General features: G+C 48.6%; 1 protein-coding gene, 1 long non-coding RNA gene and 1 pseudogene across 5 annotated transcripts; 1 reads left to right on the top strand and 2 right to left on the bottom strand.

Moving 5' to 3' along the window:
- Positions 1-3,799: 3,799 nt before the first annotated feature.
- Positions 3,800-7,418, bottom strand: LOC147998469 (RT1 class I histocompatibility antigen, AA alpha chain-like; annotated as a pseudogene). Its single transcript, XR_015645402.1, has 7 exons — positions 6,853-7,418; positions 6,348-6,623; positions 5,116-5,391; positions 4,854-4,988; positions 4,647-4,676; positions 4,393-4,440; positions 3,800-4,257 (listed from the first exon to the last, which is right to left on the bottom strand). The product of XR_015645402.1 is annotated as an RT1 class I histocompatibility antigen, AA alpha chain-like (transcript).
- Positions 6,517-10,991, top strand: LOC147998470 (uncharacterized). The gene is made up of 3 exons (XR_015645533.1): positions 6,517-7,872; positions 8,598-9,605; positions 9,733-10,991. It is a non-coding gene; the product is annotated as an uncharacterized LOC147998470 (long non-coding RNA).
- A 10,317-nt stretch (positions 10,992-21,308) lies between these two features.
- LOC147998471 (RT1 class I histocompatibility antigen, AA alpha chain-like) lies at positions 21,309-24,871 on the bottom strand. Of its 3 annotated transcripts, XM_087598622.1 has the most exons (8): positions 24,780-24,871; positions 24,308-24,577; positions 23,841-24,116; positions 22,600-22,875; positions 22,338-22,472; positions 22,128-22,160; positions 21,890-21,946; positions 21,309-21,757 (listed from the first exon to the last, which is right to left on the bottom strand). In XM_087598622.1, exons 1-8 carry the CDS (start codon positions 24,841-24,843, stop codon positions 21,753-21,755), a joined length of 1,116 nt encoding a protein of 371 aa, XP_087454748.1. In that variant the 5' UTR covers positions 24,844-24,871; the 3' UTR covers positions 21,309-21,752. The 3 variants fall into 3 exon arrangements, with proteins under 3 accessions (XP_087454748.1, XP_087454750.1, XP_087454749.1); XM_087598624.1 differs by lacking the exon at positions 22,128-22,160; XM_087598623.1 differs by lacking the exon at positions 22,128-22,160 and having other exon boundaries at positions 22,308-22,472.
- Positions 24,872-27,991: the final 3,120 nt, after the last annotated feature.

Here is a 27,991-nt window from a genome sequence, read left to right on the forward strand (position 1 = left end):
TTCCAGAAAACACCACGTGTCTGCTGCAACAAAAACATCCTCTCATAAGAAAGTTTCCAGAAAAACATCTCAGGACATAACCGCATCTCCAAGTAAACCAGAAATTTCCAATTCAAGCCTGGTTCTCCTAGATTAGGTCTTCAGATCAGTTGACTGTGCTGTCAAAGTCTGTCTGTCTTCTTTCTTTTCTTTTAAGATTTATTTATTTATTCTATATAAGTACACTGTAGCTGTCTTCAGACACATCAGAAGAGGGCATCAGATCTCACTACAGATGGTTGTGAGCCACCATGTGGTTGCTGGGAATTGAACTGAGAACCTCCGGAAGAGCAGTCTGTGCTCTTTACTGCTGAGCCATCTCTCCAGCCCCATATGATGTTTTTCTGAGGCAGACACAGGTGAGAGAATATTTTGCTGAAGCAGACATGTGATATTTTGAGAGAATAAATGTGAGTCTACAGGAAAAACCCTGGCACTGGTTCCCCTGTGCACTGCCTTGCTGATTGTGGGTGGTGTCATCACGCAGGTGTAGGCGGGTACAAAATAGAACGAGGCCTGTCATTGGACGAGAAGGAAGGATGGGTGGGAGAAAAGTTTGTGGGAAGAGGAGGAGACTGGATCTGGAGGAGAGAAAGTGCGGAGAGAACATGGAGGCTGGCATTAAGATTCCACTCTGTGGGGCTGGAGAGATGGCTCAATGGTTAAGAGCCTGATTCCTCTGCCAGAGGTCCTGAGTTCAATTCCCAGCAACCACATGGTGGCTCACAACCGTCTGCAACACAATCTGATGCCCTCTTCTGCTGTGTCTGAAGAGAGTGACAGGGTACTCATATAAAATAAAAAAAATCTTAAAAAAAAAAAGATACCACTCTGTGTATTTACAGGTTGTTATGAATGTTCTTAAGGGATAGATGTGTACAGGGCTTTGTATGTTTAGGTGGACAATTCTATCTTATCAATTGGATCAGAGGTTATTGTGTTGTGTGTTCTTTCATGTAGCGATTTAAGTTTAAGAGAGTGTGTGGCAGCTAGACACACTGGGCGGCCAGGGAATTGGGATGTGTGTTTGTGGCAAGATATCTACCAGCTATCTTGGGGCACCGTGGTGCCGGATCTAGCAGGAGTAAAAGACAGCATTTGAGGTTTTATAATTTTACAACAACAGCTGATCTTTGCTTGTTGTGACTTTGTAGAGAGAAAATGCACCAAAGAACTTCTTGTGGTATACAGGGGATTCTTGCCTTCCATTGACTTGTGCCAATTGGCGGAGCCTCTTGGTTTCTTCTGGATTGAGGTGCTACTGCTGCTCCCAGTGTGGTATTTGTTGAGTGCACTGGACTGTGGCTGCTGATTCCTGTTTAGTAGTTTGCTAGTGGACCTGACTGCTCATATCCTGACAACAAAGATTGGAATCACCCCAAGGAACTATTTCTAAACAAATCCATGTCCCACTTCACCCTATTAGCCTTTCTTTCCCACTACCTCTGGTGGGTGGTGAGCTAGATGGGAGGTTGAAGTATTAAAGAAACCATATTAAAGAAGTTTTTTAAAAATCCAAGCCTACAGACCCTGAAGTCAGAGACCTGGCTATAAACACACACACACACACACACACACACACACACACACACACACACACACACACAATCTTAAACAATCTTAAATAATAATAACTCAAGGAGTGGTGGATGTGCAACTTTTAATCCCAGCAGAAGCAGAGGCAGAGGCAGCATGATCTATGTTTGAGGCCAACCTGGTCTACATAGTAAGTTCCAGGACAGTCAGGGCTACTACATACGGAAACCCTGTCTTGGAAAACCAAAAATTAAAAACCAATAGCTCTCTGCCCTCCTCCACTCACCTGCACTCTGGTCGCCTTGTCTTTTGCCCTCCAGCTCTGGACACAACCTGTTCTTTGTTATTCCCTTACACTGTATCACATGCATCTTTCCACTGCAGTGCCTGCTCCAGGAAACCAGCAACACCATATTCTTCGTACTGTATCTTAGAAACAGGACTTAGATCTCAAATCTGGAATAGACACTGTGGGCTGATAACAATGGACACAGCTGTGTCACCTGATTAAGGAGTGCATTTCCTCCAGGCCAGACAGAGACAGCTACAGCAGACCCAGGAGAGCATCCATCCATGGTCAGCTCGGTGAACTCTGGGCAACCTGGTTACTCACGGGAGCCTGTGTGAGTCGGGAGATAATCACTGAACAGCCCTGCCCAGTGTGAGTATCCACTCATAACAGCTACATCACTGTAAGCCTCTGCATGGCTCCCAGCAGCTCCACTCAAGATTCCCCCCCACACCTCCAGGAAGTGCTACTGATTCAACCCTGACCGGAACCTGTTACATTGTGTAAGCTCAGTGAGTCTGTACTTCTTGTGTTTCCTGGGCTCATCAGCCTCCTCCAGGCTCCAGCAGGGAATGGTTCAGTCCAGAGGAGAAACTCATGCAGTCACCTCCAGCTTCTGCAGTGGCTCCGATTATTAATGCAACCTCCAGCCAAAGGCTGTGAATGCAGCTCCCTGTCCCCTCACACTGAGGTCAGCATCACCTGAGCTTTCCCCTCAGCAGGGCCCTCCCTTCCTCTCCCCACCTGCCTTTCTGTCTTTAACTCATGACCTATTTATTATCCATTAATACAACATTTATTGTGCATGAGTGTTTGTCTGCTGGGTCTGGGGAAGTCATCCTTCACAAGATGAAGATGGCTGCATCATGACAGAGATTATCACCAAGTTGGTATTCACACATCTCAGTTAAGGCTCCTGGAACTCTTGGCTGGAAATCACAAAGCTAGAAGAGTATCCTTCAAGGGTCAGAATCCGGAACAAAGGAATTTCCTTCTCACAAATTCCCATAATGTAGTTTTGAAAAGATTTATTAATCTTGTCTATGAACTATTTTTTCTGTATTTATTTGTACCATTCGTGAGCCTGATCTCCACAGGGCACTGGATGCTCTTGGGCAGGAGTTATGGATGGCTGTGAGCAACCATATGCGTGCTGGGATCGAGACATCACCTGCATTAGCACCAAGTGCTCTCAACCCCTGGGCTGTCTCCAATTCCTGGACTAGTTTCTAAAATAAACATAAATCTAAAGTAGACTCATCCCATCAACCCTGAAGCTTCTCTAGAGGCAGCACCAGGATCCCCAGAGGCAGGGAAGGACAGGGCCATGGGCACAGCACAGATCCAACAGGGCCAGATCTGAGATGAGAGCCTGTGGATCCCTCCTCTGTGTGGATCCTGCAATCCGGGGTCAGCTGGGGAAAGATGGGAAAGATGGGGAGAACCTGAACGGAGGGCCCTGGAAGGAGGCAGGAGCTCAGGAGAGCTTAGTTCATCTGTGTAGCTCATAGTATCCCAAGAGCACAGCCCTTGTAGAGTCTGGTAGGACAAGATTGGAAAAACACCTCCTACTCCTGTCACACTTGGCATCCACGGGGAGAGCAAGACAGGAAGCACCCACAGGAAAAGAACAGGCCCAGTCCTCCACACAAAGAAAAACACAGGAAATAAACACAGAAGACAAAGCCACAGTCAGGACAGCAGCCCGGGCTGCTCATCATCCTGGGGACAGGACAAGGATCTGGCCATCCTGTGACCCTGTGATCACAGACGTGTGCTTCATAATGATGAAAAGAAAGAGCACAGAGATGACACAGCCAAGGAGTGACCCCCAAAGATGACAACACACTGAGCTCCACCTGGGCACAGCCCTGTCCACACTCAGCTCCCACAGCCCCACCCTGTCCCACCAGACACACAGCCTAGTGACACAGATTCTGGAAGGTTCTCCGCCTGCCATTTATTTAAAACAAAACAAAACAAAAACAAAAACAAAAAACAACCTCTAAGTATTCTCAATCTAGTAATTTAAAAAGCAATCAACACTGTGTCAAGGATGTGAACAGTCAATTTCACACTCAGATTCTTATTCTCAGTGTAGAAGTGAGGAGCTGCAGCTCAGGGCAGCACAGAGTAACAGGATGCAGATGTCCCCAGCCCCCAACCCCAGGCTGGACCAGCAAGGTTGGCTGTGGAAGGGAACACAGGCAGTGCAGGGACAGGGTCCAGGTGTGCAGGGCAGGCTGGGCTCCACAGTCCTTCACACTGAAGCCATAGAATCACAGGGAACTTCAGACACTGGTGTCTAAAGAGAACTGAGGGCTCTGGATGTCACAGGAGAGACCTGAACACATCGTCTGTCACTCAGTCCACTCCAGGCAGCTGTCTTCATGCTAGAGGACGAGAGTCACAAACCATCACTGTGAAGACAACAGCCCAACAACCCTCCACTCCCAGAGGATTCTGGGAGTCCATGAAACCCAATCATGTCCACATTGCCCCTCCCCAGTCGGACCCCATAGTGTCACCTTTACAATCTGGGAGAGACACATTAGAGCTCTGGCAGCTGTCCCTATCTAGGGTAAAAGAAAACATGTATATGTATAATCTATACATGTTTATGTTTCCGTATATATACATAAACATATGTATGGATTAATATCATGGTACAACTCAGGCCCCCAGAAGATTTCTCTGGAGGAGCTACTATGGATTCCCAGAGCTCCCCACATCTCCAGCTTCACTCCAATACCCTCAGGGACACTCCTGCCCCCACACTAACCTGGAGCAGGGGTGTAGTCTCCTTTCCCACCTGTGAGAAGAAAAGCTGTGAGAGCTCAAGGAAGACCTTGACAGGAGAAAGTTTCCAGAACTGACAGGGGATCCAATTGGAGACAGCAGCAATGCTGGGTGTGGCCATGTTTCCCATTAATGAGCAGAGCGCTCTTTTAAAGGAATCTGAGGGGAAACAGACCCTGCCCTTTCCTACCTGTGTTTCTCTTCCTCACAACAGCCAACAAACCTCCAATGATCACAGCTCCAATGATGGCCACAGCAGAGATGGCTCCAAGGACAACATAAATGACATTGAATTCCATGTTTGAGTTGGTGGATGAAGGAGGCTCTGGGAAGAACAGGTACAGGAAATGAAGGTGGAGGTCATGACCCCAGCCCTCAGCCCTGACCAGCTCAGAGTCTGCAGAAGGCTCCAGCTTTTCCTGACCCCAGATCTGCACCCACACCCTCCTTACCCCATCTCAAGGTGAGAGGCTCAGGCAGCCCCTCATGCTCCATGTGGCATGTGTAATTCTGCTCCTTCCCAAGAGGCACCACCACAGATGCCCACTTCTGGAAGGTTCCATCCCCTGCAGGCCTGGTCTCCACAAGCTCCATGTCCTGGGTCAGGTCCTCCCCATTCAACTGCCAGGTCAGGGTGATGTCAGCAGGGTAGAAGCCCAGGGCCCAGCACCTCAGGGTGACATCACCTTCAGGTCTGGGGTGAAGGGTCACATGTGCCTTTGGGGGATCTGTGTGGAAGATTTAAGAAATCACACAGTTAACAAGACAAACTGAAAGCTACACAGGACACAGTTAAATCAATGATGACACTGAACTGTGTGTGTCTGACACTTCAACTGTCATCAACTAGTGAGCTGCAGGGAGAGCTGGTGCCCTCAGCACAGAACTGCACACTTTCCTGAGGAACTCAGAAGCTCAGGGGGAATCCATATGAGCCAGTGGGTGAACAGGGCCGTCCTTATGTGATGTTCTATAGCATGAGATGGGTGGTCATAGAACGGAAGAGGGAATGGAAAATAATTGATTTAATATGTGTTTGCAGACAAACACTGCCTGGAAGCAAAATAATGCTTTCAAAAAAAAAAAAAAGAAAGAAAGAAAGAAAGAAAGAAGGAAAAAAGAAATCCCACAATTTATATTTCTCCAGGGTACCCCACAAGGGCTCATGGGACCATTCTCCACTGTGGGAATAGAGAGAAATGGGGTGTGGAAGAGAGACAAACCCCACATCAGGGAGGGATCTGTGAGAATGTATTCTTTGGAAAGTTGTAGAAACTGGGGGAACCAGCCTAGTGAATTTGAGTCCATGTCTCCCATGAGTTAAAGGAGAGTTCCACTCCTGAGGTGCAAGGGCTGACACACTGAGCAGGACAGGAGTCAGTGTCCTCAGAGAGTGGGTGTGGGCAGAGAACCTGGCCTGGGAGAGGCCATGGCTGACAGCAGGGAGCCCCTGCTGTTAAGTGGGGAAATTCTCTCCTTCCCTCCTGAGAGGGGCTCACAACTCTCCAGGGAGAAGGCTGGGCCCTGGGAGAGGCAGTGCAGTCACTGTGATGAGGGATGAGGAGACCCCAGGACACTGTCTCCCCTCTGAGACAGGGGCATCGCCCTTCTTAGGGTTTCTTCTTCCCCAGGACTGAGCCCCAGCCCGAAGGCAGGGAGACGGGAAGCCCCCCCGACCCGGCACCTGAGCGCAGCAGAGTCTCCTTCCCGCGTTCCAGGAATCTGCGGAGCGACTCCACACACTCTCCTTCCAGGTTGGCCCTGCGTTTCTCTGCATAAGGAGCCCGCTCCCACTTGTTTCGGGTCATCTGCGCCGCCACGTCCGGCGCCACCCACGTTTTCAGGTCTTCGTTCAGGGCGATGTAATCGCGGCCGTCGTAGGCGAACTGATCATACCTGCGGAGGAGCCTCCCGTCCGACCCCACGTCACAGCCAAACATCAACTGGAGTGTGTGAGAGTCTGGGGGATCCGGCCGTCAGACTCGGCCCCTCCTATTCCCCGCCCACCTGCCCGCCCCACCCCTGCTCCCGCCCACCTGCGCCCCCGCCCACCCCTGGACTCCTCAAAACGGAAACCGAAACACGCCCTGGTCGGTTCTGCTCCCGAACCCTCAGATTTGGGATCTGGAACGTCTCCGACCTCTGTGGGGACGCTGAGGGGTCGTGACCTCAGGCCCGGGGTCACTCACCGCCCTCGCTCTGGTTGTAGTAGCCAAGCAGTGTCCTCAGGTTCACTCGAAAGTCTGCTCCTTTTCCTTGGCTCCCTGCGTCTCCCGCTCCCAATACTCCTGCCCCTGCCGCTCCATACACCGGGCCCGCGGCTCGTATCTCGGATTCTCCGCGTCACTGTCGAAGCGCACGAACTCCGTGTCGTCCACGTAGCCGACTTCCATGAACCGGGGCTCCCCGAGGCCGGGCCGGGACACGGCGGTTTTGAAATACCGCAGCGAGTGTGAGCCTGGGGGCGGCGCGCGGATGAGATCCTTACCTCCTCCCGGGACCCCGGGCGGGTGTGGGGGCCGGGCGGGGAGCAGGGCGTGGGGCTCCGGACTCGGGTGGAGAAGCGGCGGAGGGTCTGTTGTGGGACGCGGGGACTTGGCTTCCCCGGTGCCGCCCCAGCCCCTCCCTGCAGAGGCGGTTTCCCTCCCGACCCGGCACTCACCCGCTTGGGTCTGGATCCGGGCCAAGGCGGCCGCCAGCAGCAGGAGCAGCAAGGGCGGCGCAGTCACCCCCATCCGAGATCCCGGACGCGTGTGAGACAGCCTACAGGGACTTTACAACCAACCCAAGATCGCGCTACCCAGTGGGAGGTCAAAGCGAATCAGATCCCTAGGAGCTGTAAAGAGGGTTGTGGCTCCAGGGCAAGAGAAGGGCAGGGTTGTGCTGCAGGAGAACTCAGGGAGCAGAGAAAGGCCCTTGTGCACCTCTGTGTTAGCTAGGGTTTCCATTGCTGTGATAAGACCCCATGACCAAAAGCAACTTGAGGAAGAAGGATTTATTTCAGTTTCCACTTCCACATCACAGTCCATCATTGAAGAGATTCAGGGCAGGATCTTGAGGCAGGACTCTAGAGGTAGGAGCTGAAGCAGAGACCATGAGAACCATTGCTAACTACCTTGTTCCTCATGGCAGCTCAACCTGTTTTCTTGTACAATCCACGACCACCAGCCAAGATTACCTCCAGTGGGCTGAGCCCTTCCATATTGATCGTTAATAATAATTTTAAAAATGCCACATACACTTTCCTAAAGGCGGCCGTGGATGGATGCATTCTCTCTACTCAGGATCCTGTTCCCAAATCTGTCTTGGTTTGTGTCAGGTTGACAAAATGCAAACAGCATAGCTTCCTGGTGCAGGGTCGCCCAGTGAGAGCTGAGGGAGGAGAATGTGGATGAGCTCCTCCCCCTGACCTACCCTCTGGATGGAGGACCCAAGGTAAACAACAGTTGGAATGCAAAGAAGGGGTGGGTTCCCACCTCATCCCTGCCCCTCAGTCCTGAGGACTTGTCTGTCCCCTGCCTGTTGGATGCTGCTGTTGATATAATCACAGGAGACACTGATAAAGTCAAGCAAGTGGGGGGAGGGGAGAAATAGGGACATTTTCTCCCTCAGAGCAGGCCAATCTGATTGTGGAGGGACTGAGGAGAGGTAGGTAGGTTAGGCATACATGCATACATATGTACATACATACATGCATGCATATATATGTACAACATGCATACATGCATGCATGCATACATACATATAAACATGCTACAACATCAGACACACGCACAGAAAGACAAACACACAGACAGACAGACAGTATTAAAAGAGGAATGAGAAGAAGCACCCTTCCACTCTTTGAACATTTACAATTTCTGTCTTTGCTCATACTTCATGCAGCTTCAGGTCCTGCTCCACCAGACACCTGCCCAGCTGGGCAAACATTCAGGGTGACCCTGGGAGGCTTCTTAGAGTTCTCGAATGGATCAGAGGGCTAAGGGATGTTGCAAAGATCACAGCACAGAACAGGCTTCATGTGAGAGATTTATTGGGGGTGGGCAGTGGGTGGAAGAGAAAAAGAGTTGTTTGCTAAGACCTGGGCAGGATAAAGGTGCACTACTTGTGGCCACAGTGGAAATGTGTCACATTTGGTGGCTGGTGATGATGTGGCGTCTGGCACTGAGGGTCTGAGAGCAGGCTGGTTCTGGAATGTGGGTGGTAGTTTGTTACAGACATCCCTTCCTCTTATTTACCATGTACAGTGAGAAAATAGGAAGGGGTGATCCATTCATTAGGCCTCACAGGGTAATCATACTCTTTAGACTGCCTCCTGCTCTCTGACATGCGGCAACATCTTTGAGGACCCAAGAAAGCTGGGAAGCTGGGGAGGTTCAAAAACAGCAGACTGTCACCTCACTGTCCAGGCTCTGCAGGGCCATCTGCAACTGACGAATGCAGATTTGTCTTTAAGTTGAACCATCATGGGGCAGGTGGTTTTGACCTGTGTGGAACCCGGATTTTGAGGAAACACCTGGAGCTAGCATTTCCCTGAAGCACATCTGTATAGATAACGATCAGAAGGTAAAGTTAAGTAAGTTAGAAGAAATTTGTTCCTTAGGTGATCCTTTGAAACTTTTAGGCTCATTAGTTGGGGGTGGGGTATCCCAAAACCTCAGAGAGGAGGAGGAAACCCCACCCTTGGGAATAAACTGAATAGGCAGGAGATGAAGCAGGATGTTGATAGACAGTACTTATCTGGAATCCATTTGACCCGTGAGAGTTGGATTCTTCAAAGCTTAGAAGAGTTTTTTATGTTTACAAAATGAGATAAATTTTTGACATGCTAACATACCACTGTGTAATCTGTCCTGAACGTCACATTGTAGAAAAGGCAACAGACTGACGCCTTTGAGTTGTAGTAAAAGCATGGGGACCCCAAAATGACTTGGAGTTAAAAGCATGAGCACTCGGGGTTGGGGATTTAGCTCAGTGGTAGAGCGCTTGCCTAGCAAGTGCAAGGCCCTGAGTTCTGTCCCCAGCTCTGAAAAAAAAAAGAAAAAAGAAAAAAAGAAAAAAAAAAAAAGCATGAGCACTCTTTCTTCTCTCCAGTACACTTGGTGTGTACAGATTGGACTGGCATTTTTTAGCTCAGTAAGAAGCACATTTAAGTCTGTACTTAGAAGTATAGCATACCATAGGAAATACATATCTTGAGCTTGTGACTGTAATAGCAATCGCAGTTTATCATAGTTAGATCAATAACTCATCCGAGCTCCACTGATGAATTTTAAACTCTGAGCTTTCTAGGCCTAAATATAACAATAGCATAGAAAAGGAAGAAATATGAAACATTTTTCGTTTTTACATACCCATTAAATCACTTTCTTAGACCTTTACAAATTGCATTTGCACACCTTAAAACACCTCCTTAGACCTTTATAAATTGCAGTTAAAGCACTTTTTCAGACCTTTATAAGTCACATCCACCGATCTCAAAGCACAGTTTTAAGAGTCTTGCAACTTAAGCTTTCATATCCTTAGAACCTACTTAAACTTCACAGTTTTTTCTATCCAATTACTCACCACAAGATGCAGGTGGTTGGTTACTGAGAGCAATCATTGTAAAACAACTTCCTTTACAAAAAGGGATAGTAAGAAGTTACATTGAAATCTGTCGCGTGGATTTATCTCTTCTTAGAATCTCGCAACAATGCGATCAGTGTCTGGACACAGTAGCAACTCTAGGAAAGTGGCCTATGATGTTTACACAGGGAGAGAACTGAGGAGCACATGAAGCCCGTGTTGTTGTTTGGGGTTAAACTGACACAACTCTTCCTAGTCAACAGCATCAGAGCTGAGCGAAGCATGAATTTCACCTGAGTAAGCAGGAAGTACAGATCAAGCAGCTTCCAAATCTCTTAAAAATGACAGACTTCTCCCTTACCTGGACAATCCCTGAAGGTTCCACTGTGGGAGTCTTGATTTCAGTGCAGGCAGAGGACCAAGGGCAGCTTCAGTTTTCCAACGTCTTAAATGCCATATTCAGCAGATCTCTACAGAGTTTTCAGGGCTGTAAAAGTAAGGTATCTGACCTGAACAAACTTCCCTAGTTTCTAGTAACTTGTTTTGTGCTTAACTTTGGAAACATACACAGGAGCTTAATAAACTGTATTCCTGTTCTTGACGTGCATTGTTAATTGTCCTCAACAGTTTACAGTAAGTCGGTAACTTTCCTAAGATTCAGATTTTGCAACTTTGTCTCTGTTAAGTTTGAGCCTTTGTAATTTGAGGTGCAGCTCCTTTATCATCCAAATAAACCATAAATGCTGTAGCCTTCGTCCATAAGAGCCTGGTGTCTTTCTTTTATCGCATACCATTATAGGTTACCACAGTTTTTGTATGACTCAGTTTCTCCAATAGCTAAAGCCCAAGAAGGTGAACAAGGACACAAAGCTACACAAATGTCACGGTGACACTGAATAGACCTTAGAAATGTATAACGTATTACTCAGTATACCTTATTTCTTTATCAAATATAACTGGTTGGAGAGATGACTCAGAATTGAAGACCACTGACTCTTCTTCCAGAGGTCCTGAGTTCAAATCCCAACAACCACATCTAAGGCAGGATGGTCTGTAATTATGGTTCCAGGGATCTGTCACAATCGCAAAGGCATGAATGCATATAATGCTCATATAACATAAAATTTTAGAATGAAATGCCTACCTTCTTCATCCAGCCTGTGTTGTGCTTATCTACACTTTATAGCAGCTTGGTGCTCAGCAGTTAACAAAGGTGGAGGAGTTTAGACACACATCTTAAACCAGCTTTTGATAAGCCAAGTAGACATTCAAAATCTTAAATTTTTATAATTACATACACTATATTATAAATCAGAGTCCAGTCACAAATATAGTACGTTGTAACAAATGTATCTTTAAATTGTTATCTTCATAGAAAAATGTATGCCAATCAGAAATCCTTGAGTCTTATTGGTACTTCTTTAGTCTACAGAGTGATACAATGATATACATAAGCTCACAAGAACAAAGAAGTTTTACCGTTATTGTGGCAAGTGGTCATCTGAAGATGATCCTGAACTCACAGGGCGTGTACTCTTTAACCATAGTAAAGATGGCTGCCAGTCATGTGGAAGCGTATATTCTGATGAGGTCATCAGTCAAGATGGAGGAGAGACACATTGTTTCTATCTTAAAACATTGGTTTTCATGGTATGTTGTTTTTAAAAACAAAATCCCAGTCCTTCAATTTTATGAATGAAGATGAAGGGGCCAGATTTTGGGGTGAAAACCTGCTGGCTCAATGAGGCCAAGAAAGACCTCCCTACTCTACCAAGGCCTCAGAAGGTAAAAGCTCCTTCTCCACACCTTCAGTTACCTCCACCTCAGTCTCCCTCCTTTCTGCTTCCTGTGTTTTCCTATGTCCACTCCTGCCTTCTGATCCCATGCTCGGCCTCTTGACCTATGGCTGATTTTATTTAACACTGTTTACAGAAAGCTGTTGGAGAAAAGGTGTGTGTAAGTCTGAGCCGCACCACAACAACCTGTCCACACTGAACAGAACTCTCTTGGCTTAAAGGCGTCTCTCAGGGCTGTGCAACTCCTCAAGCAGAGACAGGATTTTCCTGTTCCAAGTTCACAATCTTGGGCTACACAATGTGATCAGGTATCTTGCAACATTCTCCTCTTTTTGTCTGAACACTTGCTGTTTTTCCAGCATCAATAAACTATATACTGTCGGGTAACCATCACATTCACAATGTCCAGTCCACTTATTTGAATTTGGCAACCTTGGAGAAAGCGTTCCACTCTCTATCCAAGCTCGGTGAGTCCAAAGTTCTGTACACAAATCACTTTCTATCAAAACTTACACTTACCAACCTACCTCTTTTTAAATCTTAAAACAGTGCTGGAGGGGCTGGGGATTTAGCTCAGTGGTAGAGCGCTTACCTAGGAAGTGCAAGGTCCTGGGTTCGGTCCCCAGCTCCGAAAAAAAAGAACCAAAAAAAAAAAAAAAAAAAAACAGTGCTGGAGAGATGGCTCAGTGGTTAAGAGCACTGACTGCTCTTCCAGAGGTTTCTGAGTTCAATTCCCAGCAATCACATGGCGGCTCACAACCATCTGTAATGGGGATTTGATGCCCTCTTCTGGTGTATCTGAAGATAGCAACAGTGTGTTCATATAACTAAAATAAATCTAAAACAAATAAAAAAAAAAAACCCTTAAAACATTTTTAAATCCTAAACAATTTAGGTTTAACTGTGAGAGTTTAGCTATCTAGTCTTCAACCCCATCAGAGACCTGAGAAGAATAAATGTTATCAAAAGAGACAGGAAGTGCAGAACAAGCAGCTTCTGAAAGCATAGGAAGGACAGAGACTGCTGGCTCCCTGGACAGTCACCCAGGGGTTTCTGGAAGTTTGGAGCATCCATGTCTTCAGGCCACTGGCCAGAGCATCTGACAGATTGTCCTGTGAACCATGAGGGACTTCTTCTCTACCCAGTCTTGACAGAGTTCAGCATTTGCCTTCCTGTGCTTTCTTGGTCCAGGCTGGACAGTATTCTGTCAGCAGTTGAAGGAAGGACAGTTTCTTGCCCAGTGGCAGCCACATGTGAAGCAAACTCTGTAAGGAGGTTCTTCAATGCTCAGCGTATTCCTTGAAGTAGTATGGCAGTGCTGCCAGGAGCAGACACATCTCATTGTAAAAAAATTAGTCTTAAATTAATAAGACATCTTTAAATGTTATATTCAGTAGATGTCTGAGGTTTTTGAAGACTAGTACCTGACAAAACCAAACAAACAAAAGTTTGATTAACTATTAACTAGCATTTTACCAATTTTCTTAGTTTGTAATAGGTGCTATCAAAAGGACTAGTCCTTCCCATTGCCTTGCTAAGAAATTCATAGGTATCTTAATGTCATGTGGTTGATACATAGTTATAAGTTATTCTGTTTTTACCAAAATGTAACGTTAGTTTTGTATCAATATCGAAGGATCAATACCAATGTAACCTTCTGTAACCTTAATTTGAATCCATACACAAAGATCTATACTAATGTAATCAAATAAACCTCAGTTTTGTTTCAATTCACAAAGCTAATATAATCTTGTAAAAATATACAATAATTTTGTATCAATACACAAAGTTGTATTTAAGAATAGACTGTGGGTTGGGGATTTAGCTCAGTGGGGTTGGGGATTTAGCTCAGTGGGGTTGGGGATTTAGCTCATTGGGGTTGGGGATTTAGCTCAGTGGGGTTGGGGATGTAGCTCAGCGGTAGAACGCTTGCCTAGCAAGCCCAAGGCCCTGGGTTCGGTTCCCAGCTCTGAAAAAAAGAAAAAAGAATAGACTGAATAATTTACCCATCCCCTACTATTCCTATGTTACTCCTGTATCCCCTTCTGTCTTCTCAGTAGTGAAGCTGTCCCTGCCGAGCTCTCTACACTGCGGGGCTTAGTTGGGTTTCGAAATCTCAGGATTCGGGATTCCTGAGTTCCGAGTTCTATACAATGTTCACATCACTTTCCTCTGAACTCGGGGATTTGAATATCCTGAGTAGTGTGCAGTCTGTGGCTGGTCGTTGGGTGACTTTGTCACTGTAGCAGCGATCCCGTCTATGTAGAACACATCAGTCAACCCAAAGGCGCCCACTGTTTGCCCAGGACCTGGCAGCCAAGGAGGCGTGGGGCAGTCGAGCCCAGTGTTTAGCAGTAACACAATCCAGGTGAATTTGCCGTTGGTAGGCGGTGTCATCCTTCTTCTTGCAAACCTAAAAGGTTACTGTCAGGAAGGCTAGACAACCTGAAGATTTTAAATGTCCTAGCCAGCACATCTCAGAAAGTTTGAGCACCACAATCTCTTAAGGACATTTGAGGTACACAAACTTTGTTTCTAGTGACTTCCTTCAGACTGAGACCTGAAAACACACACAGGAACAAGATGGAGACCATTTCTAGAATTAGTTCCTACCCCGTATGACTACTGGTATGATGACGGAGAGTTTCTGTACCCACAATATTCTTATAGAATATGAGGTAATAATTATACCTTAACAAAGTCTTAGACAATAAAGGAAAACCAAAAGATTGTGAGATCGGTGGCAATCGGCTGGTCCCTTATAGTCTGTTTTTCTCTGCCCCATACCAAGCGGTTCTTCTGATATGAGATGAAGATTTTGGAATTTCCTTTAACATGCATGTGTGGGTTTAGAGAGGGAGAGACCCACACTCCAACCCCAAAGCCAGCTTTAGTGTTTAATTGGATTGAGGTCACCTAAAGACCATTTGCCACCTATGTCTACAGAAGGCAGAAGAGACGAGATGAAGGTGGGTAATACCACTTGGCCAATTGGTTCCTTTTCTTGGGCCATTTTTCTTGATGAATTGTCATTTCTCTTCATTTGCCCAGTGGTCTCTGGATTCCTTAGCTGGATGCTTTTATTCTCCTGGAAGGACAGAAGCAATGTCCTGCATGAAGCCTAACTCACTGTGATCCCCATTTTGTCAGGTTCTACCTTTCCTAGCCTTTGTGGCGATAGTAAGAGTTTAATCCATATACCTACACGTAGAGTTGAGTCAAATACACTAACATGTAGGAAATGCAGATTAGCCGTTATGGATGTTATATAATCAGTTAGTTTTTAACTCTGTTCTGTTCTTTATCGGTTTTAACCTATACCCAATGACCTTACAAACCCTGACACACTTTATAGCATAGTCGTAAAGAGATGCCTTGAGAGAAGAACTCAGAGAAGTAGAGATAAAACATTTTTAGGAATGGAAAATAGAGACAGTACAGAGCAGAGAAAGTTTGGATATGAGACAGGCGGGGGTCGCATCTCTGCGCAGGGACAGCTATTATTAGGAAGAATTTGGAAATTAATTGCACCAAATTTTTGGACATCGATCTGTACTAAGGACCAGCTGTTGTAGTAAAACCTGGTTCCACAAATGTAGAGACAGGGTTATAAAACCAATCTCCTGTAGAGGGAATTCCTATAGCTCTAGGAGGTGGCTCTCCAGCCATGTTCTGACTCCTCAGAGCACACCAGCCTTATTGCTAACCCTAGAACCACCCACATCCCACTCTGTGAGTGAGAGGCATGGAAACTCACAGTGTACAGCCTCAAGGGAGAACAGAGAGAGACAGACCAGGGAGCTGGAGAAAATCGAGCTCAAAATGAAACCTAACCCAGGGGGAAAGTCCTGCAGTGATGGGGTACGTCTACCCCCACGAGGATCAAGGCTCAGGGAAGTATTGGGGCCGACTGAGAAGGACCACTCACCAGTAACTGGTGATGGATGGAGGGTCTGTGGTGGGCAGACTGGAGAGAAGGTATAAAGACCCCGTGTAAGCTGTGGTCCTCCAAGGGGACAAGGAGGACCACACACCCAAGGATAGCTAATCAAACCATGGACTAAGGTTTGGGGCTTTTTGTGGCAATCATAAAGCCAAGGAATGCCTCAAAGATCACACACCCCTCCCCCAACAGACCTTGGGAGTAAGATTTACTGTGTATGGAGGGTCATATAAAATAAAGGCTGCCTCTGAGCAAGAAGGGAAGGGAAAGTGGGTTCAGGCAACAATGGTAGTGTGTCGCACTTGTGGCTGGTGAAGACTTAGCTGCTGGTATTGAATGTCTGAGTGCAGGCTGGGGGACCCCTGGTTCTGGAATGTGAGTGATTCTAGGTTGACCGAAAAGGCTGGTCTGCTCGGAGCAGACCTGGAGACTGACATTAGCAGAGGGACAGCCATGGTGCCTTGGGTCTGGTCATAATGAGCATTAGGGTCCAACTGGCTTCTAGGTGAGGTGACTGCTGGGTGGATGGGGACATAGATGACAGAGACTGGGAAATGATACGGCGTGTATTAGACACTGTTCTAGTGCTGTGCAGGGCCACCATGACCAAGGGTGTTTTTAAAGAGAAAGCCTTTAATTGGGTCTTGCTTATGGTGTCAGTGGCTTAGTCTGTTCTCACCATGGTGTGGAGCATGGCAGCAGGCAGGCAGGCAGGCATGGGGCTGGAGCAGTAGCTAAGAGCTCATCCTCATCTGCAGGCAGCAGACAGAGCAACACTGGGCTTGGCAGGGGCTTCTGAAACCTCAAAGCCTGGTTCCAGTGACACACTTCCTGCACCAAGGTCACACCTTCTAATTCTCCTAATCCTTTCATAGTGCCCCATTCCCTGGTGACTGTCTTCAAATATCTGAACCCATAAGGGCCATTCTTATGCAAAGCACCACAGAATGTTCAAGATTTAAGCCTCAACATCTCCACCATCAGGGCAGACTGAAGTGGAAGGTATGGAGGGGACCCCATGTCTGATGCCCCATCCTGTGGAACACAGAAGGAAGCTCAGTTTCTTCAGTGACCTCAACCTGGGAAAGCAGTGATGGCAGCAGGTGGCAGGACTCCTGTGCCAGAGCCTGAGCACTTTCCAGCCTTCTCTAGGGCAGGAGTGGACACTGGGGTGCCCTGGAAACAAAACATGAGACCCTAAGGTATCCTGTTCCTTTGATGCATGGGTCCTTGTTGGAGCAGGCAAACGTTTGTGCAAAATGTCTTTGTCCTGTAAACCCTGTGTGTGCAAAGCTCCTGTGGAATTCTCTGGGTGAGCTCAGCTGTCAGTCCTCTTCCCAAACACTCCTCACAGGGCGGTCCTCCTGGTCTGCATTTTCCCAGGCAGAGCCCTTAGTTGTCATAGGAGTGTGGGGATGCAGCCTTTCCTAAAGGAGTGCTCACCAGTGCCTCTGACTAAGAGCAGCAGGGACTGTACATTTTCTCAGTACAGAACTGCACATTTTCCTGAGGGGCTCAGAAGCTAAGAGGGAATCCGCATGAGCCAGTGGATCAACATGGCCGTCCTTATGTGGTGTTTTATAGCATGAGGTGGGTGGTCACAAAACGGAAAAGGGAATGGAAAATAATTGAGGGTGGGGTAGTAGCCCAAGGCCTGTTGGTGCTTCTGGCCCAGGGGTGGCATAGTTGCTCAGGTGAGGACTGTTTTTACCTCTCCAGGAGGGTGGCACACGCCACAGGCCTGGGAATGGTATAGCTCTGTGTACTGTCTTGAGGGCTGCCATGGGAGAATCCACACAGACTCTGAGATTTTCTGTGTTGTCCTCTAAGTGGCTGTCACAGTCCTTTGAGAGTGGAGGGCCTGTAATACCTGCACCCATGTGTCGAGGCAGGGGTGGACCTGGTTCCAAAACAGACCTTGTCATTTACATGTGACCCATATCCTTCCCACTGCCCTCTGCCCCACCTCTGTATGAAGTTTCCAGAGCAGTGATTCTCAACCTTCCTGAGACCCTTTAGTTCAGCTCTTCACGGTAACCCCAGCCATAAAATTATTTTCATTGTTACTTCATAACTCTAATTTTGCTAGTGTTAAGAATAGTAATAGAAACATCTGTGTTTTCTGATGGTCTTAAGCAACCCATGTGAAAGGGTGCTTTGGCCCCCAAAGGGGTCATGACACACAGGTTCTAGGGTGAAGGATCAACCTTGACCAAGTTCTTTGACTTTGGGGACATTCTCTGTGTAGCCCCAGGTGTCCTGGAACTCACTCTGTAGACCAGGCTGACGTCAAACTCAGAGATCCTCCTGCCTCTGCCTCCCAAGGGCTAGGACTAAAGGTGTGAACCACCATCACCTGGAACCTTGACCAAGTCTTAAACAAAAGCCAGGCTGGTTTGTAGACCTGCAGTCCTGGTAAATTCGGAGCCCGAGGCACTGGTGGGAAAGGCTGCTTCAGTTACAGAATAAGCCCAAGGCCAGCCTGGACCCCATCCTGAAAGTAATGATCTGGGACATAGGTGAGTGGCAGGAAGCAGTCCCCATGTCCCATCTACACCATGGGAGGTGAAAGAAGCTGTCAGGGAAAGAAAGGGTAATTTGAGGTTCTTTCCTTTACCCTATACACCCCAGGGCCTTGGCTATACTGGGCTGGGGGACCCTAAGCTCACTGAGACCTGGCCCTGGGAATCCATGCTGCTTTCTCACTTGTCACAACTTTCCCACCTACTCCACCACCCCCTCCAGGTGCCAGTTCTGGGGCTCCTAGGCTCCTGGGTTCACCTCACAGCCCTGGGTTTTCTGGAACTTGCTCTGTGGTCCAAGAATGCAGACGTCCGCCCTCCTGCGGACTGGGATTAAAGGCATTTAATCCTAAAGAATCCCGGAATCCTTTCTTGGGGTGGGTCCCATCAAACTCAGCAGGTGTGCAGCTCAGTGAGGACAGGGTCAGGAGGTGGGGAGCTCATAAATCCCGGGCGACAGCAACAACAAAAGAAAGAGAAACTAAAGATCCGATATGGGGACTGTGCAGGGGATACCCGGTTCCTTAGTGTGGCCCTTGTTCAGTGTGACCCAGACAGCTTCGGGGGCACGTGAAGCCGCAGACCAGCAAGCAATTCCTGCAGTCTGGAGGGACTTTTGGTACAGTCTAGTCCATCCCCAGGACCCTTGGGAGCTGCGATGCCGCTCAAGGCCGCCAGGCGGCAGCAGGACACTCGAGTAGGAGCCTGTCCAGGTTCAGATCACCTAAGAGGCTGTGAGCTTTGAAAGCTGGAGAAGGCTCCTCATACTGAAGCAGCCAGGAATTTCCCCTTCACCCCAAATCCTCTGTTTTGCGGTTTTCACCGATCCTTATGATCTTCGGGCTGAAACACAGATTGCACCTCTGGCTCCTCCCCTGAACACACACAGACACACAGACACACAGACACACAGACACACACACACACAGACACACAGACACACAGACACACACACACACACACACACACACACACACACACACACACACACACACACACACACACACACACACACACACACACACACCCCTGACACTTGGCATGCTGAGGTGAGGCAGGAGGATCCAGACTTCAGGGAGTTAACTCCAGAACACCAGACGGAAAAGGTAAGACAGTCCAGGAGTATAAGAGTTTCAGGGGGCGGTGCCCAGGTTACAGGAGAGAGAAGCATTGCCCGTTCGCTAAGTGGAAACTTCTGGTTTCTTTGGAAAGTCAGTTGAGTCAGATGGGTTTTGCTGAAGGAGACACAGGTGAAAAGATGTCATGATAAGGCAGACACGTGACAGGACACGTGATAGGGCAGGTGACGGGACACGTGATGTTTGGAAGGAATGTAATTAAAACTCAACAGACAGCCGACCAGGCTGCATGCTATGGCTGTCTTACCATTGTTTATGGGTCACCGTTTCGCCTGATTCCATAGAGTGAAATGCACCAAAAACTTCTGGTGATTTGCTGGTGGCTTACTTGCTGCCTCTGCAGTGGGCTGATGGGGCAGAGTGGAAGTTTCAGGATATGTCGGCTGATACAGAAGACTCAAGTGGAATTTCGATGAGGCATGACTCGTGGAGGACATGTGCTGTTTGGAGGGAGAATGAAGAGGACACAATGGGCAGTGGGGGCGGCTTGCACAGCTGGCTTTGCAGCGCTTCCTTGGTCTCCAGTCTTCACCTTCCCAGAGCTCTGCTTTGTTGAAGGAGTCACAGCAGAGAACTTCTCCTGGCTTCCCTGCTGGTCCTGCTCAGTCCTGCTGACTCATGCCGATTTGATGGAGGCCTGGCAGTTTCTGCTGCCTTGTGCCACCGCTGATGATTTTGTCTGCCATCCTGACACTACGGACCTGGACGGCTGCTGTACTGTCAGTTAGAGATTGGAGTTGTCCCCAGGAACTACTACACAGCAAACAGCTCAGCCTCCCAGCTTCTTCTGAACTGACCAGCCATTGCTGATTCTTGTGAATTGAGCTGCAGATTAATTTGTCCCAGAGAACCATTTCTAAACAGGCCCACCTCTCCAGTATCCTCATAAAACTTCTTTTCCACGACTTCCCATGAGTAGTGAACTGGAAGGGAGGTTATGCATTTAAGAATTCCATTATTGGGGTGGAGAGGTGACTCAGAGATTAGGAGCACTGACTGCTCTTCCAGAGGTCCTGAGTTCAATTCCCAGCAACCAAATGGTGGCTCACAACCATCTGGAATGGGATCCGATGTCTTCTTCTCGTGTGTCTGAAGAGAGTGATGGTGTACCCATATACATTAAATAAATAAATAAATAAATAAATCTTTAAAAAAAGAATTCCGTTATTGAAAATAGGTTTTGAAAAGTCTAAGCCAATTATCTCAGCTGGGGATGTGCTCCTGAGAGTTCAACAAAAAGGCACATCCAATACCTCAGTTCCCTGACACTGGAGAGGAGAAGCAGAAATCACCAGAGCAGCATGGCCACAGGGAGAGCCCAGGGCAGCTTCCTGACCCCATCATTAGCAGCTAAATCAAGTGGGTGGGAGGAAATGTAGTGACTCATCTTGTGCACCCTGCACTTTAGAGGACCCCACTTGAGTCTCTGATCTTCAGCCCTGGGGGCTCATAATCCTGGGGACAGGACAAGGCTCTGGCCTTCCCTGTGTCCTTGTGATCACAGACTCTCCCCATGTCTTCACAGTGATGGAGAGGGCACAGCCTGGAGGAGACAGAGCTGAGGCCTGAGCCCATCACAGACAAGAACTGACTGAGCACACCTGGGCACAGCCCTGTCAACACTCAGCTCCCACAGCCCCATCCTGTCCCACCAGACACACAGCTTAGTGACACAGATTCTGGAAGCTTCTCCATCTGCCATTTAGTTTTGTCAAAAACAAAACAAAACCCCCAAACAAAAAAACCTCTAAACATACCATTCAAAAAGCCATCTACACTTGTGTCACGGATGTGAACAATCAAGTTTACACTCAGATTCTTATATTCAGTGTGGAAGTGAGGGGCTGCAGCTCAGGGCAGCACAGAGTAACAGGATGCAGATGTCCCCATGCCCAACTCCCAGGCTGGACCAGCAAGGTTGGCCTTGGAAGGGAAGGAAGGCAGTGCAGGGAGAGGGTCCAGGTGTGCAGGGCAGGCTGGGCTCCACAGTTCTTCACACTGAAGCCATAGAATCACAGGGAACATCAGACACTGGTGTCTAAAGAGAACTGAGGGCTCTGGATGTCACAGGAGAGACCTGAACACATCGTCTGTCACTCAGTCCACTCCAGGCAGCTGTCTTCATGCTAGAGGACGAGAGTCACAAACCATCACTGTGAAGACAACAGCCCAACAACCCTCCACTCCCAGAGGATTCTGGGAGTCCCTGAAACCCAATCATGTCCACATTGCCCCTCCCCAGTCAGACCCAGAGTTACCTTTACAATAGAAAGGCACATCAGACCTCTGGGAGCTGTCACTGCCCAGGGTACTACCTAGGGTAAAAGAAAACATATGTATGTGTATATGTGTATATGTGTAAGTATGTATTCATATCACGGTACAACTGAGGCCCCCAGAAGATTTCTCTGGAGGAGCTACTATGGATTCCCAGAGCTCCCAACATCTCCAGCTTCACTCCAATACCCTCAGGGACAATCCTGCCCCCACACTAACCTGGAGCAGGGGCATAGTCTCCTCCTTTCCCACCTGTGAGAAGAAAAGCTGTGAGAGTTCAAGGAAGGTCTTCACAGGAGAAAGTTTCCAGAACTGACAGAGGACCCAGTTGGAGACAGCAGCAATGAGGGGTGTGGCTGTGCTTCCCATTAATGAGTAGAGCGCTCTTCTAAAGGAAGCTGAGGGGAAACAGACCCTGCCCTTTCCTACCTGTGTTTCTCCTCCTCCTCCTCACAACAGCCACCACAGCTGCAATGATGGCCACAACTACAATGACAGCCACAGCTCCAAGGACAACATAAATAACATTGGTTACTATGTTGGAGTTGGTGGAGGAAGGCGGCCCTGGGAAGAACGGGTACAGGAAATGAAGGTGGAGGTCATGACCCCAGCTCTCAGCCCTGACCAGCTCAGAGTCTGCAGAAGGCTCCAGCTTTTCCTGAGCCCAACTCTGCACCCACATACTCCTTACCACATATCTGGATAAGCGGCTCAGGCAGTCCCTCATGCTCCACACGGCATGTGTACTTCTGCTCCTTCCCAAGAGGCACCACCACAGATGCCCACTTCTGGAAGGTTCCATCCCCTGCAGGCCTGGTCTCCACAAGCTCCATGTCCTGGGTCAGGTCCTCCCCATTCAACTGCCAGGTCAAGGTGATGTCAGCAGGGTAGAAGCCCAGGGCCCAGCACCTCAGGGTGACATCACCTTCAGGTCTGGGGTGAAGGGTCACATGTGCCTCTGGGGGATCTGTGTGGAAGATTTAAGATATCACACAGTTAACAAGACAAACTGAAATCTACACAAGGCACAGTTAAATCAAGGATGACACTGAACTGTGTGTCTGACACTTCAACTGTCATCGACTAGAGAGCTGCAGGGAGAGCTGGTCCCCTCAGCACAGAACTGCACACTTTCCTGAGGGACTCAGAAGCTAAGAGGGAATCCACATGAGCCAGTGGGTCAAAATGGCTGTCCTTATGTGATATTCGATAGCATGAGATAGGTGGTCACAGAACAGAAGACAGAATGGAAAATAATTGATTTAATATGTGTTTGCAGAGAAAAACTGACTAGAAGCAAAATAATGCCTTCCAAAAAGGAAAGAAAAAAGAAAGTAAGAAATAAGAAAAAGTGAGAAAAAAAGAAAAAGAAATCCCACAATTTATATTCCTCCAGGGTACCACATAAGAGCTCACAGGACCATTCAACTCTGTAGAAATAGCAAGAAATGGGGTGTGGAAGAGAGGCAAACCCCACATCAGGGAGGGATCTGCGAGAATGTGTTCTTTGGAAAGTTCTAGAAACTGGGGGAACCAGCCTAGTGTAGTGGAGTCCATGTCTCCTATGAGGTGAAGGAGACTTCTGGTCTTGAGGTGTAAGGGCTGACACACTCAGCAGGACAGGAGTCAGTGTCCTCAGAGAGTGGGTGGGGGCAGAGGACCTGGCCTGGGAGAGGCCATGGCTGACAGCAGGGAGCCCCTGCTGTTAAGTGGGGAAATTCTCTCCCTCCCTCCTGAGAGGGACTCAGAACTCTCCAGGGAGAAGGCTGGGCCCTGGGAGAGGCAGTGCAGTCACTGTGAAGAGGGATCAGGAGACCCAGGGACACTGTCTCCCCTCTGAGACAGGGACATCACACAGCTGAGGGTTTCTTCTTGCCCAGGACTGAGCCCCAGTCCAAGGGCAGAAGCAGGAGAAGCCCGAGGCCCCAGCACCTGAGCGCAGCAGCGTCTCCTTCCCGAACTCCAGGTATCTACGAAGTGACACCACGCACTCGCCCTCCAGGTAGGTCCTGTGTAGGTCTGCAGCACCAGCCTGCTCCCACTTGTTTCGGGTCATCTGCGCCGCCACGTCCGCCGCCGTCCACGTTTTCAGGTCTCGGTTCAGGGCGACATAATCGCGGCCATCATAGGCGTGCTGATCATACCCACGGAGGAGGCTCCCGTCCGATCCCACGTCACAGCCAAACATCCTCTGGATGGTGTGAGAGCCTGCGGGACCCCGTGGTCAGACCCGGCCCCGCTCGCCCCGCCCCCGCCCCCGCCCGCCAGCAGACTCCTACAAACTGAAAGGTAATCAGGCACGGTTCAGTTCTGCCCAAGAACCTTGGACTTGGGACCCGGAAGTCTCCGGCCTTGTGGTGACGCGGAGGGGTCGTGACCTCCGATCCCGGGTCACTCACCACCCTCGCTCTGGTTGTAGTAGCGGAGCAGGGTCCTCAGGTTCACTCGGAACCACTGCTCGATTCTCTTAGCGAACTGTGTCTGTTCCTCCCAATACTCGGGTCCCTCCCGTTCCATCCAACGCGCCCGCGGCTCCATCCTCGGATTCACCGCATCGCTGTCGAAGCGCACGAACTCCGTGTCGTCCACGTAGCCGACAGAGATGTACCGGGGCTCCCCGAGGCGGGGCCGGGATACGGCGGTTTCGAAATACCGCAGCGAGTGTGAGCCTGGGGGCGGCACGCGGTGAGACCACGACCTTCTCTCGGGATCCCGGGCGGGTGCGCGGGCCGGGTGGGGAGCAGGGCGCCGGGATCGGAACGCCCTTAGCGAAGGGGCGGGGGTCTGGTGAGCGACCCAGGGACCCGGCTTCCCCGGTGCGGCCCCCGCCCCTCCCCGCAGAGGCCATTTCCCTCCCGACCCCACACTCACCTGCGCGGGTCTCGGTCAGGGCCAGGGAAGCAGCCACAAGCAAGAGCAGCATGCGGGGCGCCATCGCCCCATCTGAGATCCCGGACAAGTCTGTGTCCTGCGGGCTGCGTGGACTTTATAACCAGCCCTAGATGGCACTACCCAATGGGAGGTCAGAGGGACTCAGATCCCTAGGAGCTGTTATAGCACGATGTCATTACGCAGTTGAAGGCGGTACAAGATAGAACTAGGCCTGTCATTAGACTAGAAGGAAGGAGAAAGGTTGTAGAGAGGAGGAGACTGGAACAACGAAGGAGAGAGGCAGTGGAGAGAACATGGAGGCAGATGTTAGGATTCTCTCTGCACATTTCCAGGTTGTTATGACTGTTCTTAAGGGATGGATGTGTACAGGGCTTTGTATGTCTAGATGAGCAAACTCTATCTTATCAATTGGATCAGAGGTCATTGTGTTGTGTGTTCTTTCATGTGGAGATTTAAGTTCAAGAGAGTGTGTGGTGGCTAGACTTGCTAACCCACCAAGAAACTGGGTTGTGTATTTCTGGCATGGTGGCAACCTGCCTTGGCAACTAGATGGCTCTTAGAGAGAGGCTGCTAGGCTCAGAAAGTAGTCATCAGCAGTGTGATACGGGATGGAGCAGAGCGGGTGAGACGCTTTGCTGACTGAGAAGAAGATATCTACCAGGTATCTTGGGACACTACGGTGCCTGACCTAGTGCAGGGTAAGAGACAGCATTTCTTATAATTTTACAGCTACAAGCTGTAAAGAGGGTTGTGGCTCCAAGGCAAGGAAAGAGCAGGGTTGTGCTGCAGGAGAACTCAGGGAGCAGAGAAAGGCCCCTGTGCACCTCTGTGTTAATGAGGGTTTCCATTGCTGTGATAAGACCCCATGACCAAAAGCAACCTGAGGAAGAAAGGATTTATTTCAGTTTCCACTTCCACATCACAGTCCATCATTGAAGAGATTCAGGGCAGGATCTTGAGGCAGGACTCTAGAGGTAGGAGCTGAAGCAGAGACCATGAGAACCATTGCTAACTACCTTGTTCCTCATGGCATGCTCAACCTGTTTTCTTATACAATCCATGACCACCAGCCAGGATTACCTCCAGTGGGCTGAGCCCTTCCATATTGATCATTAATAATAATTTTCAAGGGGCTGGGGATTTAGCTCAGTGGTAGAGCGCTTACCTAGGAAGCGCAAGGCCCTGGGTTCGGTCCCCAGCTCCGAAAAAAAGAACCAAAAAAAGTAATAATAATAATTTTCAAAATGCCTCATAGACTTTTCTAAAGGTAGCCTGGATGGAGGCATTCTCTCTACTCAGGATCCTCTTCCCAAATCTGTCTTGGTTTGTGTGAAGTTGACAAAATGCAAACAACACAGCTTCTTGGTGCAGGGTCGCCCAGTGAGAGCTGAGGGAGGAGAATGTGGATGAGCTCCTCCCCCTGGCCTACCCTCTGGATGGAGGACCCAAGGTAAACAACAGTTGGAATGCAAAGAAGGGGTGGGTTCCCACCTCATCCCTGCCCCTCAGTCCTGAGGACTTGTCTGTCCCCTGCCTGTTGGATGCTGCTGTTGACATAATCACAGGAGACACTGATAAAGTCAAGCAAGTGGGGGGAGGGGAGAAATAGGGACATTTTCTCCCTCAGAGCAGGCCAATCTGATTTTGGAGGGACTGAGGAGAGAGGTAGGTAAGTTAGGTAGGTTAGGTAGGTTAGGTAGGTAGATTAGATAGATAGGTAGATAGATAGATAGAGAGATAGATAGATAGATGGATAGATAGACAGATAGACAGATAGAAAATTAGATATAGATACACATAGAGACAGATACATACAAACATACATACATGCATACATACATATGTACATACATGCATGTATACATATGTACAACATGCATACATGCCAACACATCAGACTGACTGACAGACAGACAGACAGTATTAAAAGAGGAATGAGAAGAAGCACCCTTCCACTCTTTGTCCGTTTACAACTTCCGTCTTTGCTCAGACTTCATGCAGCTTCAGGTCCTGCTCCACCAGACACCTGCCCAGCTGGGCAAACATTCAGGGTGACCCTGGGACGCTTCTTAGAGTTCTCGCATGGATCAGAGGGCTAAGGGATGTTGCAAAGATCACAGCACAGAACAGGCTTCATGTGAGAGATTTATTGGGGGTGGGCAGTGGGTGGAAGAGAAAAAGACCTGCGCAGGATAAAGGTGCACTACCTGTGTCCACAGTGGAAATGTGTCACATTTGGTGGCTGGTGATGATGTGGTGTCTAGCACTGAGGGTCTGAGAGCAGGCTGGTTCTGGAACGTGGGTGGTTGTTGGTTACAGACATCCCTTCCTCTTATTTACTCTGTACGGTGAGAAAATAGGAAGGGGTGACCCATGAGGCCTCACAGGGTCATCAACTCTTTAGACTGCCTCCTGCTCTCTGAGGTGCGGCAACATCTTTGAGGACCCAAGAAAGCTGGGAAGCTGGGGAGGTTCAAAAACAGCAGACTGTCCCCTCACTGTCCAGGCTCTGCAGGGCCATCTGCAGCTGAGGAATGCAGACTCATCTTTACGTTGAACCATCATGGGGCAGGTGCTTTGAAGCTGTGTGGCACCTGAATTTTGAGGAAACACCTGGAGCTAGCATTTCCCTGAAGCACATCTGTATAGATAAGGATCAGAAGGTAAAGGTAAGGAGATTAGAAGAAATTTGTTCCTTAGGTGATCATTTGAAACTTTTAGGCCCATTAGTTGGGGGTAGGGTATCCCAAAACCCCAGAGAGGAGGAGGAAACCCCACCCTTCGGAATAAACTGAATAGGCAGGAGATGAAGCAGGATGTTGATAGACAGTACTTATCTGGAATCCATTTGACCCGTGAGAGTTGGATTCTTCAAAGCTTAGAAGAGTTTTTTATGTTTACAAAATGAGATAAATTTTAGACATGCTAACATACCACTGTGTAATCTGTCCTGAACACACATTGTAGAAAAGGCAACAGACTGACGCCTTTGAGTTGTAGTAAAAGCATGGGGACCCCAAAAATGACTTGTTGTTAAGGCATGAACACTCTTTCCTGTCTCCAGAACACTGGGTGTGTACAGATGGGACAGACATTTTTTAGCTCAGTGAAAAACACTTTTAAGTCTGTACTTAGAAGTATAGCATATCATACTAAATTCATCATCTTGAGCTTGTGACTGTAATAGCAAT

The sequence above is a fragment of the Rattus norvegicus genome, chromosome 20 (genome assembly GCF_021556685.1).
Source record: "Rattus norvegicus strain SHRSP/BbbUtx chromosome 20, alternate assembly SHRSP_T2T, whole genome shotgun sequence".
Classification (NCBI taxonomy): Eukaryota; Metazoa; Chordata; class Mammalia; order Rodentia; family Muridae; genus Rattus; species Rattus norvegicus.

What these genes read in the sequence shown, in the direction of transcription:
- LOC147998471 (XM_087598622.1), bottom strand. Translation starts at nt 24,843, where the DNA reads ATGGCGCCCCGCATGCTGCTCTTGCTTGTGGCTGCTTCCCTGGCCCTG. An exon ending in GCCGCTTATCCAGATATGTG is followed by an intron (nt 22,473 to 22,599) that starts GTAAGGAGTATG and finishes CGTTCTTCCCAG; the next exon opens with GGCCGCCTTCCTCCACCAAC. An exon ending in GAGGAGGAGGAGAAACACAG is followed by an intron (nt 22,161 to 22,337) that starts GTAGGAAAGGGC and finishes TTCTTCTCACAG; the next exon opens with GTGGGAAAGGAGGAGACTAT.